The sequence below is a fragment of the Cololabis saira genome, chromosome 15, assembly GCF_033807715.1.
Source record: "Cololabis saira isolate AMF1-May2022 chromosome 15, fColSai1.1, whole genome shotgun sequence".
Taxonomy (NCBI): domain Eukaryota; kingdom Metazoa; phylum Chordata; class Actinopteri; order Beloniformes; family Belonidae; genus Cololabis; species Cololabis saira.
Window position 1 is genome coordinate 18,626,419 of NC_084601.1, and position 12,679 is coordinate 18,639,097.

The following is a 12,679-nucleotide window of genomic DNA, read 5'->3' on the forward strand; positions in this document are numbered from 1 at the left end:
CTTCATAATGAGGCGGCACGGGTGGAATCCTGGAGCCACGTTCTTTCATCATAAACCCACTACAAAACATACACGTACTTACACTTATTACTGTAACTCCTCTGGTCCCACTGGTGTCATAGATGAAAAGACCAAGAAATGCCTGTGTGCCAATATTCATCATCTTCCAAGCACTTGAAAGGGATTTTTGGAAACACTGGTGTCATTTGAGGTGAATGACGCTGAAAGTGTCAAGTACTACACTACAATTACATTACATTACAACTAATAAAAGAAAAAAATAGAGAACTTTCACAGGCTGAAAAAGCCAGCTGTTGCACCTCTTTCTCACTACCCAGTGTTTATTAATAACCCTAAACAGATCTGGGGTAGTCATGGTCACACATAGCAGTACAGTGACTGAGAGAGAGAGAGGAGGCTGGGTCAACTGTTTTTATCCCCCAACCCATCCACCCCCCATCTCTCAGTTCATCTGCACACACTCTCTGCTGCTCACTTTGCTTTGCCGTTTGAACCGTAACTTCTTCTGATCCACCGGGAGTCAACACGAGGAGACGGGAACAAATGCAGAGAGGTGAGTCCAGTGATGTCTGATTTTGACCAGGAAATCTGTCCCAACGACACAGATCAAACTTGAATGGTAATTCTGACACAAATCCATCATGTATCGCTAACCATTGCAAGAATAAAAGTTTAATTAGGTCAAACTTACAAAAAAAAACCCACGTTTTATTATTAATATTGATGTTTCATTTGTGTTGTTAGGACAACAAAACGTTATGTTAGGTATCTAATGTGGATCACAGTTTCCGTTCAAAGGAATGCTGCTTTGCGCCAATGTCTGTCCTCCGTAAGACAGCTGGTCACCGTCATGTCTTCCCCAGAGCTTTGTTGGGCCGTACAAACAGGCTGCCTTTTTAATTCTGCACATACTTAACTGTAGGTCTGTTATTTGACCGGAGTTAATCCGTCTCATGACACTACTGGGTCGGTTTGATCAATACTTTCTCTGGAAAGTCTCTGAGAAGTCTCGGTATACACCTAAAAAGGAAACTTACATGAGAGTCCATATCCATCAGTGGGCATGGTGACATGTTATTATAATGCCTTCGCTAATGTAATCTGTCCTTTCAACTTGCTGGAGCACCAGATGAAAGCTGACTGTAAGAGTTTATAGTGGTGGTGTTGCAGTGTTTATGTGAATGCATGAGTGTGCTTGTCTAAGGTGTGTCTGAACACTGCCAAAGCTGCGAGTGCCTGGGCATGTAGCCCAAGGGAACAGCTGTCAAAAGCATGACCCCTGCTGAACCTCTGTTCCTCATGCGCAAATCTGCGAATGGCATCATGCAGATTAAGAAATTCTGGCCCAAACTTTAACTCAGCACCTGCTTTAACATGCCATCAGTGAGGCAGACTTAGTGTTAATGATGAAACATGATGCCAACGTCTACAGCCATCAGCCCAATATTTACATGTACCAGTGGGGTAACATGTTCATCTGTTTTTGTCAAGGGAAAATACGGGCCTTAAGGAGACTGAGTTCATCTTCCAATTAGGCTACGAGACAAGGTTCGAAGCAATGAATGACCTGGATGATGACATTTCATCCGCTGAGGTCATGCCGCTCTTCATCGCTGAGGAGGAGGGGGATCCAGACAGAGCCCCGGCTGAACAGAGTGAGGGCAACAAAAACCCACCCAGACTCACAGGGACGAAGCCGAACCAATCGGCCTCAATAAAGCCATACCTCCATGAAATGGACGAGTTACTGAAGAGCTGTGAAGAGCTCACAGGTATTCCCTTCAGCTCCCGCTACTCACCAGGTCACACTGAAACGAGGGAGTCCTGTCACGGTGAGGGCAGAGAGGAGGTTACAATGCACAGTTTTGAAGCCCAAGCCTATCTCTCCACCAATTACCTTGACACAGATATTGACAGGGATGGAACGAAAGAGAAATCAGCACTGGCCCAAAGCTCGGGCTCCATCCTCAACAGGGACAGTGTCACAACAAGAGCTCCTTCCCAGGCAGACATGCCTCTCACCTCGGCTGGAAGCAAGCTGAGTGAATCCATGGTGGAGTACGAGAGCCAGCTGCTGGGGATGTTGTCCATGCTGGAGAACTGCATGGAAGAGGCTGGGATGGACTTTGAACCCAAGGGATGGGGAGCAGATGGAGGCCAAGAATATGTGCACATCAGTAAGAATCCTCAGCATTACAGGGGTACAACACTGGTGCCCATAAAGCAAGAAAAGCCAGGAGAGCAGGAGACCCATCCCATGGAGGTTGAATACTGTGTGGCCGGGGATAAAGCTTCGAAAGGCAGCATGAGCAGAGTGACAGAAGGTTTGGCAGCAAATGGAAATCAACACAACCCCAGGTGTGAGAAGATGGGCGGTATCTCAGCAGAGAGTGATTTCAAATCAGATCAGAGCATCAGTTATAAAAAGTTTAAGTTCTCCGGGCTACAGATGCTTGTGGATAATACGGAACAAGATCCAATATACTGCGAAGGAACCAAGACAGAACACATGTTTTATAAAGGCACAGAAACAATGGGAGATGTAACTGATAGTGATGTAGAGGATGCTGAGCAACCAACTGAGGAGAAAGATCAATTCAAGCTGGGAAACATAGATCAAGGATCTAATACGGACTCGTTCAGGGCTTTGGGTTCTCAGATGGAGACGTACATAGAGGAGGTGCGGCAGTTACAGAAAAGGAGAAAAGAGCTGCTGACGGATGTGCTGCAGCTGAGGGGACACAAAGCAAAGGATGAGGCAGGAGGCAGAAGCGAGGAGGAAGAAGAGACGGAAGAGTGGGTTGACTGCAAAGTTGTGGAGCTGTTTCAGGTTCTCAAGAGGGAAGAGGAGGCAAGACGGGAGGAGAGGAGATGTGAGATCCATAACCTCAGAGAGAGAAGGGCAGAGGAGGAGAGGAAACTGTGGAGCGTGAACCTGGAGGCCCAGGGACTGCAGGAGGAACTGAGGAAGCTGAAGATGAGGCTCTTCGCAATGGTTAGGGACTGCGCTCACAATCAGGCCGTCCTGACGAACCAGCATCGAGAGGTGGAATCACGGAAAAGGGAAGAAGTAAGACTTGCATCAAGAAAAAAAAAAAAACATCCAAACTTCATGTGCATTATTTCTTGATGAGATGCAGGTCTCTTTTTTCTCATTTCTTAGGAAAGGTTGAGCTCCCTCTTGCTGCAGCTGACAGAAGAGGGCCGGCAGCTCAAGTCAGCCCAACAGCAGCAACTTTCAGACATGAGAGCGAAACTTCACGCCCAGAGGTCCAGTCAGACCTCCAACACTCAGGACGAGCTGACCGAGTGCAGGAGGCATTCCTGTGGGGACATCCAGCAGTACCTGCAGGGTGGCCTGAAGGCACTGGAGGAAAGGTACCATCACTGCCAGGCGGTCTTGCATTATGATTAAAAAACGTTTTTTTTTAAGGCTACAACCTAAGTTAACCCGGTAATTTGCTTTTGAGGTATGAGCCCATTTTGCTGGCATTGCTGAAGAGGAGAGAGGCAGCGGCCGGTGCGCTGGTGAAGGCCAAAGAACAGGCCCGGGAGCTGAGGGCCAAGCTTGGACCTCTGAGGGGCGAGATCCAGGAGCTGAAACTGCAGCGGGCCTGTTTGGAGGAGAAGCTTAAGCTCAAGCACATACAGAGGATGGAGGGCGTGGGGCACTACAAGGTAAAATAACTGAGCTGGAAGTAATGTTCAGTCTCTTAGGAACAGAAAGGGCTTTTTTAAATTAATGCGAGAAATTAGGGTTAGATAATCCACGTTAGTGACGGTATCGCTGCCTTCCAGGAGAGCGTTTATTGTCTGGAGGAAAGAAGCAGAGATATGAAAACTGAGCTGGAGATTCAGAAGAGAAAAAACAAAGAAATGGAGGAGCTGAGAGACAGGTTGACCACGCTAGTCCTACTTCACAGGTAACTCATCTGATAAATACCTGGGTTTTTTTTAAGCTTCTAAGAATATGGTTAACGTGATGTTTTCATTACTTTCAGACCTGCCATTTTGGACGACAAGCTTGACAAAGAAGACACAACATAATATATTTTAACCAACTGATAAAGATTGTCATTTAATCTTTTTCTTTTTTACTGCAACAGAAAGAGCTCCAATAAAAGCACTTTAAATATAAACCTGCATAGGAAAGAGAAATGTCTGTAAAGATGAAGTAGACTTCAACTGGTAGAAAAGCAATTTGTTATGAATAAAGGCCTGGTGTTGCTTTTAAACTGAGTGTTACTGATGCGTTTGTCTGTCTCCTAAGAGCAGGGATTACTTGAACACACACACACGCGGTAGGTAGGACCATGACATCAGGTGCAGGAAGAACATTGTATTTATTTGAGAAAAGGCCTTGTGTAAAACATTTATTGTACAAGGAGGAACAGTTCTAATTACAAAAATATATATTTTAAGTTCACTGCAAAAATCATGGACAAGATTCTTTAGGCAGCAAGTTACTGAAGGAGTTCCTTACTTTTCCAAAACAAACCAGGGCAAAGCATGACCGCACTCCAGTATTTACAGTTAGCAGCAAACAGTTTCCCACACATGAACACCGAAGTTAGAAGAAGCTTGAAACTACTGAGATTACTTTTTAGGCAAGTTTCCACTAGCAGGAGTTCGGGGTACATCTTTCCGTGTCGGACTGTTGCCGCGTGTCTCCATTACCAGGAGGAGGCCTGCAAAAGCGGCTTTCGGGGACGAAAAACGTCCCTGTAGTAGAAGAGGTGCTCAGGATGGCCAACAGGAACCTCCTGGAGGAGGGTCTCTGCCAATTGGGATTTTTGAAAAATTACGTTCGGCACTCTCACGTAAACATAAATCATGTGACCACAACTCATTTGAACCCTTTGGAACAGAAATATTTTGCTACGGATGTATTTGATGAAAAAAAAAAATGACAGAAAGACAGGTGAGTCGGGTTAGGTGTTGTTGCCATAACACGCCAATGTAGTTCCGGCGGGGTTTTTTTCTTTGAATCTCAATTCTTACGACCACGGTGGGTGGTCAAAAAACACAAGTAGCATCTATGGTGGACATGTTTGTTCTTCTCTGCATACCATATTTTCTGCACTATTAAGCTTGAGTTATGGTTCTGCGTCAAAACGACGCCGTGCCTACGGCGTGTGGTACGCGTCAATGCGTACCACACGCCGTCACTGACGTGCACCTCCCGAAAATTGTAACTACGCGTCGAGGCGACGCAGACCACACGCAGACGGAGAGGGCTGTTATTGGTTCGCTTGGAAGCAACGCATTTCCGGTTTCCGGCTTGAAGCAGTCGTGAACTTTCAGCACTCTTTTCTTTGTGTATGTGTGATTTTTTTTGTTTTGGTTTTTTGCACAATAGTTGTCCTTATCTCTTTGATTCACTGTAACCGGAAAAGGTCGGATAAACCATTCAGGAAAAGATCGTGAATTAGCGGTCACGGGGGGGTACTGCACCGCGGTGAAATTGAGTGACGGAGAAGTCCGAAGGATTCATGACGGCGTCACGGTGACGGCGTGTGCTCTGCGTTGGTTTGACGCAGAACCATAATTCAGGCTTAAGGCGCACCTAACATCCTTAAATTTTCTCAAATATCGGGAGTAGGCCCTATAACCTGGTGCGCGTGATGTTTGAATTTTGTTGTGCTTACTGATCTCGAACCCATTTTATGTGGTACGCTGCGCTCAAAAATCTGTCAAAATGTTTAGTGCGACGAAGCTGCTCCGCTTGATTGATGGTCGGACTCTTCAGCTGACACATTAAAGTGGGTCCTTGGTTCGATACGGGTTGCAACATCAGGGTTTTTTTTCAGTGTGACGCTACAGTGTAATGGAGACACACTGGCCGAGAGCCAGTCAGCCCTGTTGGAGGTTCACTGTCTGGCGGGTTTACCCTGGACTCCCGCTAGTGGAAACGCGCCTTTTGTGATGAGGTTTTGGGAAAATGCACGATGATAGTTACGCTGTAGCTTCAGGGTCTGTTGTGCCTTCAGGTTCTTCATCGTTGTAAATGTTCTCAGCCTGAAAGAAGAATCCAGGCATCCATCATTCAAGTACAATCAGATTGCTGTTGGGCATATTTTCAAATTCATGACAATTACGACTTTAAAGAGCTAAATTTCCACCCCACTATAAGAAATCAGACTGTTTCCTCTCTTGACACTTATTATGGAACAGACCGACATTAAAGACATTTGTTTTTACATTATAAAAAAGTAGCAAATATAATCGAAGAATGCAAAGACACAAATAAGTAATGACACTTACCACTCAACATTCTGTCTCCTCTATGTCATAATTTTAAGATTTTTTAAATCATTTCAAATGTTAAATAAGAAAATAAAAAAATATATTTTCCCTGTTTACTGCAATGTCAGGAATCTCCCGCCACATGACTTTTCTTTGGCAATTCATTGTTTCCTACTCTGACATATTACTTATTTCCTGACCAACATGAGAGCCTTTTGTTGGTCACTTTTACACAATGATTTCTGTAGTCGATACAAGGTTTTGTGAAATGTGGTCTAGGCTCCCTTACCATCTGCCAGACTTGCATGATGTTATCTTCAGACACAGAGCAGATGACCCAAGGCTCATTGGGGTTCCAAGAGAAGTCAGATATCTTGGCTGTGTGGCCTCCATGAATGAACTAGTATAAGAAAAAGCCTAATTATTGTTATTTATCAACACATCATAATGTTTTTATAGATGCAGAAAGGTCAGTTGAATCTTACCAAGAGCTCAGGTGGACCATCTTCTGCATCCTCAGGTGACTGCTCTTCTCCAATTTTGCTACAAAAGAGAACATTAACAAACAGTATGTCAAATCCCACATGTGCACAAAATATAAGGGTAAATGTAGTCTGTTCACATCAAATTTCAAATGACAAGATTTTTTTTCCTTTAATTGCATGTCTTTCATTAACTGAGTGCACATGATTATATCAATGCTAAAAGGGCAAACTGCATACCTGAGGTCCCAGACATTGAGGCGACAGTCTGTGCCACTGGATGCTAGAATCGTTTCATTATGTGGTGACCACTGAACCTGAAACACCCAGGCAGAAAACATAACCCCACAAGTTTGTCCAAGAGTCGTGAGAAATAACTACAAATGGCATCAAGACTGGTCATACAGATTTTTACTCAGTGTTTGTACTATTCAAGAGTACATCAATGGCATTAAATATCTTACCTGGAAGATCTCATCTTTGTGTGACTCAAAGGAATGTAGCTTCAGTTTCAGATTTCTCAGGTCCCAAAGAGCTACAGTCTGTGGGACAGATATATTACACATATTTGCTTTAGCACTACACAACACTTCAAATCCAAAATAGCAACATCATCATCAGTATACGCATCAAAGATTTCTATTGTACGTCATCAGAGTTAACACCTAAGCTGTTAATTAAGATGAACTGGAGTATTGTATTACCTTGTCTGCTGAGCCAGTGGCAAGAATGAACTCACTGTAAGGGTTAAACGACAAACAGTTGACCTCTGCTGTGTGGGCATCTACTGCATGACTAGGTTTGGAGGTATTGTTGGAGCGGGTATCCCAACTAAAGTATAAACAAAAGCATAGTGACAAACATTATTTTGTGTTGTTGAAAAATATTACCATAAAATACATAACCTTTGAAGTAAAGATCCTCACATCATAAGCTTTTGGTCGTCTGCTACAGATCCAAAGAGTGACTCGTGAAGCAGGTGCCATGAGACATCTTCCACCACAGCAGTGTGACCAGTGAAGATAGTCTTCGCATCAACTATCTTACTCTCCTTAGGCACACCACTGATGTCCCACAGACAGATCGTCTACAGATGGGAGTAATGACAGATGAACAGCGCATTGTTACTTAAGCTCTAATCATTGAACACATTGTAAGTTCATGAAATACAGCACAAGACAGCGTTTATTATTAAGATATGGTTTTTTTCCCTTACATGGTCATCTGATGCGCTAAGCAGAAAGCCTGACATGTTTGAATTCCAGGACAGACCATAGCCTTCTTTCTGATGGCCTCTGAGTCGCAAATCTGGGCGACATTCTGTAGAAACCTCTGTGGATAACAACAGAAATTCAAGACAGTCTCAAAAAAAAATGCATCAATTAGCCTGTTTAATGTGCCTTTTTGTCTGATGTCTTGTAAAGCCTGTGTGTTGCAGTACCTGGCTTGGAAGGATGCTTGGTATAATCAAACACCAGCACATCTGAGGTGGGGGTCTTAGTGGCAATGATACAGGGGTTCTGGGGCATGTATCGAGCACGGTTCACTTCTCCTTCATGGTTGATCTTGATATCTATCTCAATCTTCCCACTTACTGAGCCAAAGCCTCCAAATTCTTGGGGGGGAAATTTACACAACAGAGATACAGTGTGAGGACAAAGCATCATTATTCACAATTCTGCCTTAAATCAGATTATACAAAGCATGATATCTATCATATGGACCTAGCATAAACATTCATTGTGCCTTCCTTAATACTTTCGTAATTCAGCATCCACAAGTGTCCAACCTCCTTTTTCACTGTCATAATGCGAAGCATCAAACTGGGCGTCATCATTGGGAAGCTGGACGCTTGCAATAATCAAGTGATTCTGCTCATCAGACGTGTGAGTGCCTAACACCAATCGGTGCACGCTGTAATCCTTCCCCTCTGGTCTGAAAAAAAAGAAAGAGGATGCAAGATTAGTATTAATTTGAGTGTGTAATGTGTGTAAGAGTGCATGTCCACATGAAGACCAATGTGAAGGCCCCTACCGAGAAACGTCAGGCAGCCACTGAGCAGTGAGACTGGGCCACTCTAAAGCATGGGTCATAACCAGGTCATACAGAAAAGGGGTGTTTTTCTTCCAGATCTTGTACTCCTCGTTGATAACCCTCTCTTCCACCGCATCATCATATGGGCCGGCTACAGAACAGTGAAAACAAAGTTTATTTGTTTATTTAAAAAAGATCCCCATTAGTCTTCACCATGGGAAGACTATTCTTCCTGGGGTCCACACGTAGACACATACAAAAGATTACAATAATACAACTCAAAAAGGGTGAAAAACATTCACTAGAATTTCTGAAATAATAAATTGAAACAAAAATAAAAGATTAAGTAACCAACCATCCACATCTTAAGTAACAATATTTGCTACCATCACCAGATCTGTATCCACTTTTAAGCAAAATAGTTTGCAACGACTTTATAATTTATAATATACCCATACCTCTATTTATAGTAGGGCTGGGCGATATATCGAGATTTTAATATATATCGATATATTTTCAAACTCGATATGGTACGAGACAATATCGTTTATATCGATTTAAAAAAAAAAAATTATGATTTTTTTAAATGATTTTGATATAGCTTATTTTGTGACAAATTGACTTGAATGTTTTATTTGAGATTTGCACAAATGTTTTGTTATTTGCACAACTGTCAACCTCAGTGGAAAAGTCTGTTACTGTCTACATTGTATTAATTGCAAAGTGTATTTTAATTTAATTGTTATGCAGGAAAGGGATATTTGTTTTATTTTATTCAAGAAGTATTTTTATTCTGTATATGCAGGCAGTTTATTTTTATTTCATTTGTTTTATACATTTTGATATTGTGCAGACCTCTGTTAATAAAGGAACCTGTGTGACATTTGGCACGAGGCTTTGTATTAAAACTGACTGTCTTTTTAAGGATTTGCCTCAGAAAAAAATGAAGCTAACAGAGATGCTATGCTATAATGCTTGGGGGGAAACCCCAATTATGGCACAGAAAAAATATCGATATATAATCGAGTATCGCCATTTAGCTAGAAAATATCGAGATATGACCTTTGGTCCATATCGCCCAGCCCTAATTTATAGTAGTATAAATATACTACATATCATAATATACTCATACATTATAATATACTCATACTTCTAAACTATATAGACACTCATAGCCTACAGTGATTTAGAATATATTTACTATTACATTTATAATACACTTACAATTTGCACAATAATCACAATATATACCTCGGAGAGATCATAACTTCCTTCAGTCTCCTTTTAAAACCTGACATCTTGATTATTGTTATACATGGGGGGAGATGGTTCCAGTGTGTGACTGCTCTATACATTACTGTTCTTTTCAAAGCATTGGTTCTGGGCATAGGCAGAGAAAAGTGATTAGCTAGGGCCATTCTGGTATCATAGCTGTAAAGTAAACGTTTTTGAATTAAAAAAAAAAGATCTCCGCCACGCACGCACGCACGCACGCACGCACGCACACACACACACACACACACACACACACACACACACACACACACACACACACACACACACACACACACACACACACACACACACACACACACACACACACACACACACACACACACACACACACACACACACACACACACACACACAATGCTACTGCACTAGCACCGACTAGCATGATAAGCCTCGTCTTCCTTGTAAAACCGCGTTACTTCAGTTTAACGTGTAAATCACATCCTACCGGCTAGAAAACAAAAAAGTAAAGGTCTTATGCTTATAAGAAATCAAAGCCCCGAGCATTTATCCAGGTTTTGTTGAGCAGTAAAACCCCCTCCAGCTCGGGTTAGCTCCACCAGAGCTAGCTGGGGGAGCTAGCCACTACACGTGAAACATTATCTTTTTTAAATTTACGCAGAAATTAAGGCGTTCCGTTTACCCTCCTTGTCTGCCATTGCGCGTTATCTTCGGTAAGTCACCGGGAAGTCGGACTCCAGCTGAAGCGAGCGACACGTCTCCTCACAGTCCCGTGGCGGGTCCGACCATGAGAGCGAGGCTAAGCTAAGCGGGGCTGGCTAACCGAGACCAGAGCGCATTCGCGCGCTCAGTACAAGCGCGAGGGCGGCTCTCGTCCAATCACACGGCTCCGCCGGCCTCGCTGCGGTGGTCGCCATGGTGAGGTCACCATGGCGACCACCGTCACCGGGGGGGCCGCTGACCACCGGCGGGCAGGGGCAGCAGCCCGTTCACATCTACATTATAATAACATTATAATATAATCAGAGGTGTCAAAAGTATTCACATTCATTACTCAGGTAGAAGTATAGATACTAGAGTTTAAAAATACTCCTGTAGAAGTTGAAGTATCAACTCAAGTTTTTTACTTCACTAAAAGTATAAAAGTACTGGTTTCAAAACTACTTAAAGTATAAAAGTAAAAGTAATGTAAGGGGGAAAAAAGCCATTAAGGACAAAAGCCATTGAAAATGAATGCATCTTAGTATAATGCAAATATATTAAAGAACCATATATGTGTACTATTGAGCATTAACATGTGTTTCAGAGAGCAGAAGATATGATGACTAGTTGCCTATAAGTATTGTAATGGTGCAAAAAGTCAAACTTCAGAGGCATGTTATCATTTATCCAAACCTTTATTGGAATGTACATCCAAGTTTAGTTGCAGGAATCTGAGGGATGTAAGAACAAAACTGGACAAGAACATCTGAAACAACCACAACCAAATTCACTCTACCCGGATGGAGCAATTTAACTGGATAGTTTTTTTTAAAGGCCTAAATGAAATAGAGTAACAAATCTGTTTTTAAAATGTAAGGAGTAAAAAGTACAGATAATTGCGTGAAAATGTAAGGAGTAAAAGTAAAAAGTCGTCTGAAAAATAATTACTACAGTGAAGTATAGATAACCAAAATGTCTACTTAAGTAAGGTAACAAAGTATTTGTACTTCGTTACTTGAGACCTCTGATTATAATTCATATATTACAAACATTATTGTAATATTGTTTGGGCCAGTACTTATTCTTCTAATTTACAGAAATTATTAATCACTCAGAAGAAATTTGTTAGATTAGCCACCTTCTCTAATTATCTCTCTCCATCTGCCCCTCTGTTTAGGAAACTTCACATATTGTCAGTAGGCTATACGATACAAAACATACTTCAATCATGCATATTTATTTATAAATGTATCCATCTTTCCCACTTGCTTTCCAAATCTTTTCATGAATTCTTTACAGCCAACTCTCAGGTCCATTCTTACAACACAAGACACAGTAATCAACTTCATCCCCCTTTTTGTCGCACTACACACAGCCAGTTTTCTTTTGCTTATAGAGGCTCCTTAACTGTGCATTATCATCGTATTATTATATTATCTATGTATGTGCAATACTCTTCCATCCTTTCAGTGCAATATTCCTCCACCCATCCAAGTGCAATATTCCTCCACCCATTCATGTACATTTTTATTTTATTCTCCCATTCACTCTTTCCTTATAGTGTATATATATATATATTTATGTTTACTTTTTGTTCATTTTTGTGGTGTACAGTTTACTTGTTTATATAGTCTTGCATTTGTTTTGCACTTTGACGGAGCTGCTGCCTAATTCCATTGTAGAAATATAATGATAATAAAGGCTTTCTATTTCTATTTCTATTAATCTGGAATTCCTATCAGTTAATTGTTGATTCATCCTCTTCTACCAAAATGTTTAAGTTAAGACTTAAATATATTCTGTTAAATCAAGACTCTTAAACGTTTATTTTACAGTATGTTAGATGTGGATTATTACCCTACATACTATCATGTTTTTGTTTTTTGCGTCCCCTGCTCATTTTGTTTGCTTTCTTATTGTCTGTTGTTATAGCTTCTTGA

The 12,679-nt window shown here is 41.7% G+C and overlaps 2 protein-coding genes across 3 annotated transcripts; one reads left to right on the forward strand and one right to left on the reverse strand.

Annotated features, from left to right (window-relative positions):
• The first annotated feature begins 556 nt into the window (after window positions 1-556).
• On the forward strand, window positions 557-4,256 carry LOC133461150 (syncoilin-like). Of its 2 annotated transcripts, XM_061741936.1 has the most exons (5): window positions 557-640; window positions 1,513-3,091; window positions 3,185-3,399; window positions 3,492-3,699; window positions 3,820-4,256. In XM_061741936.1, the coding sequence occupies exons 2-5, from the start codon at window positions 1,580-1,582 to the stop codon at window positions 3,946-3,948; spliced, it is 2,064 nt and encodes a 687-aa protein (XP_061597920.1). In that variant the 5' UTR covers window positions 557-640; window positions 1,513-1,579; the 3' UTR covers window positions 3,949-4,256. The 2 variants fall into 2 exon arrangements, with proteins under 2 accessions (XP_061597920.1, XP_061597918.1); XM_061741934.1 differs by lacking the exon at window positions 557-640 and having other exon boundaries at window positions 1,353-3,091.
• Window positions 4,257-4,351: 95 nt separating this feature from the next.
• LOC133460455 (histone-binding protein RBBP4-like) lies at window positions 4,352-10,877 on the reverse strand. Its single transcript, XM_061741011.1, has 12 exons — window positions 10,720-10,877; window positions 8,784-8,934; window positions 8,539-8,684; window positions 8,191-8,364; window positions 7,966-8,081; window positions 7,676-7,836; window positions 7,454-7,580; window positions 7,214-7,291; window positions 6,990-7,066; window positions 6,753-6,810; window positions 6,557-6,667; window positions 4,352-6,039 (listed from the first exon to the last, which is right to left on the reverse strand). Exons 1-12 carry the CDS (start codon window positions 10,733-10,735, stop codon window positions 5,977-5,979), a joined length of 1,278 nt encoding a protein of 425 aa, XP_061596995.1. The 5' UTR covers window positions 10,736-10,877; the 3' UTR covers window positions 4,352-5,976.
• Window positions 10,878-12,679: the final 1,802 nt, after the last annotated feature.

What these genes read in the sequence shown, in the direction of transcription:
- LOC133461150 (XM_061741936.1), top strand. Translation starts at nt 1,580, where the DNA reads ATGAATGACCTGGATGATGACATTTCATCCGCTGAGGTCATGCCGCTC. An exon ending in CTGAAGGCACTGGAGGAAAG is followed by an intron (nt 3,400 to 3,491) that starts GTACCATCACTG and finishes TTTGCTTTTGAG; the next exon opens with GTATGAGCCCATTTTGCTGG. An exon ending in AGGGCGTGGGGCACTACAAG is followed by an intron (nt 3,700 to 3,819) that starts GTAAAATAACTG and finishes GCTGCCTTCCAG; the next exon opens with GAGAGCGTTTATTGTCTGGA.
- LOC133460455 (XM_061741011.1), bottom strand. An exon ending in GACGACCAAAAGCTTATGAT is followed by an intron (nt 7,581 to 7,675) that starts GTGAGGATCTTT and finishes TTTATACTTTAG; the next exon opens with TTGGGATACCCGCTCCAACA. An exon ending in TCATGCAAGTCTGGCAGATG is followed by an intron (nt 6,040 to 6,556) that starts GTAAGGGAGCCT and finishes TTCTTCTTTCAG; the next exon opens with GCTGAGAACATTTACAACGA.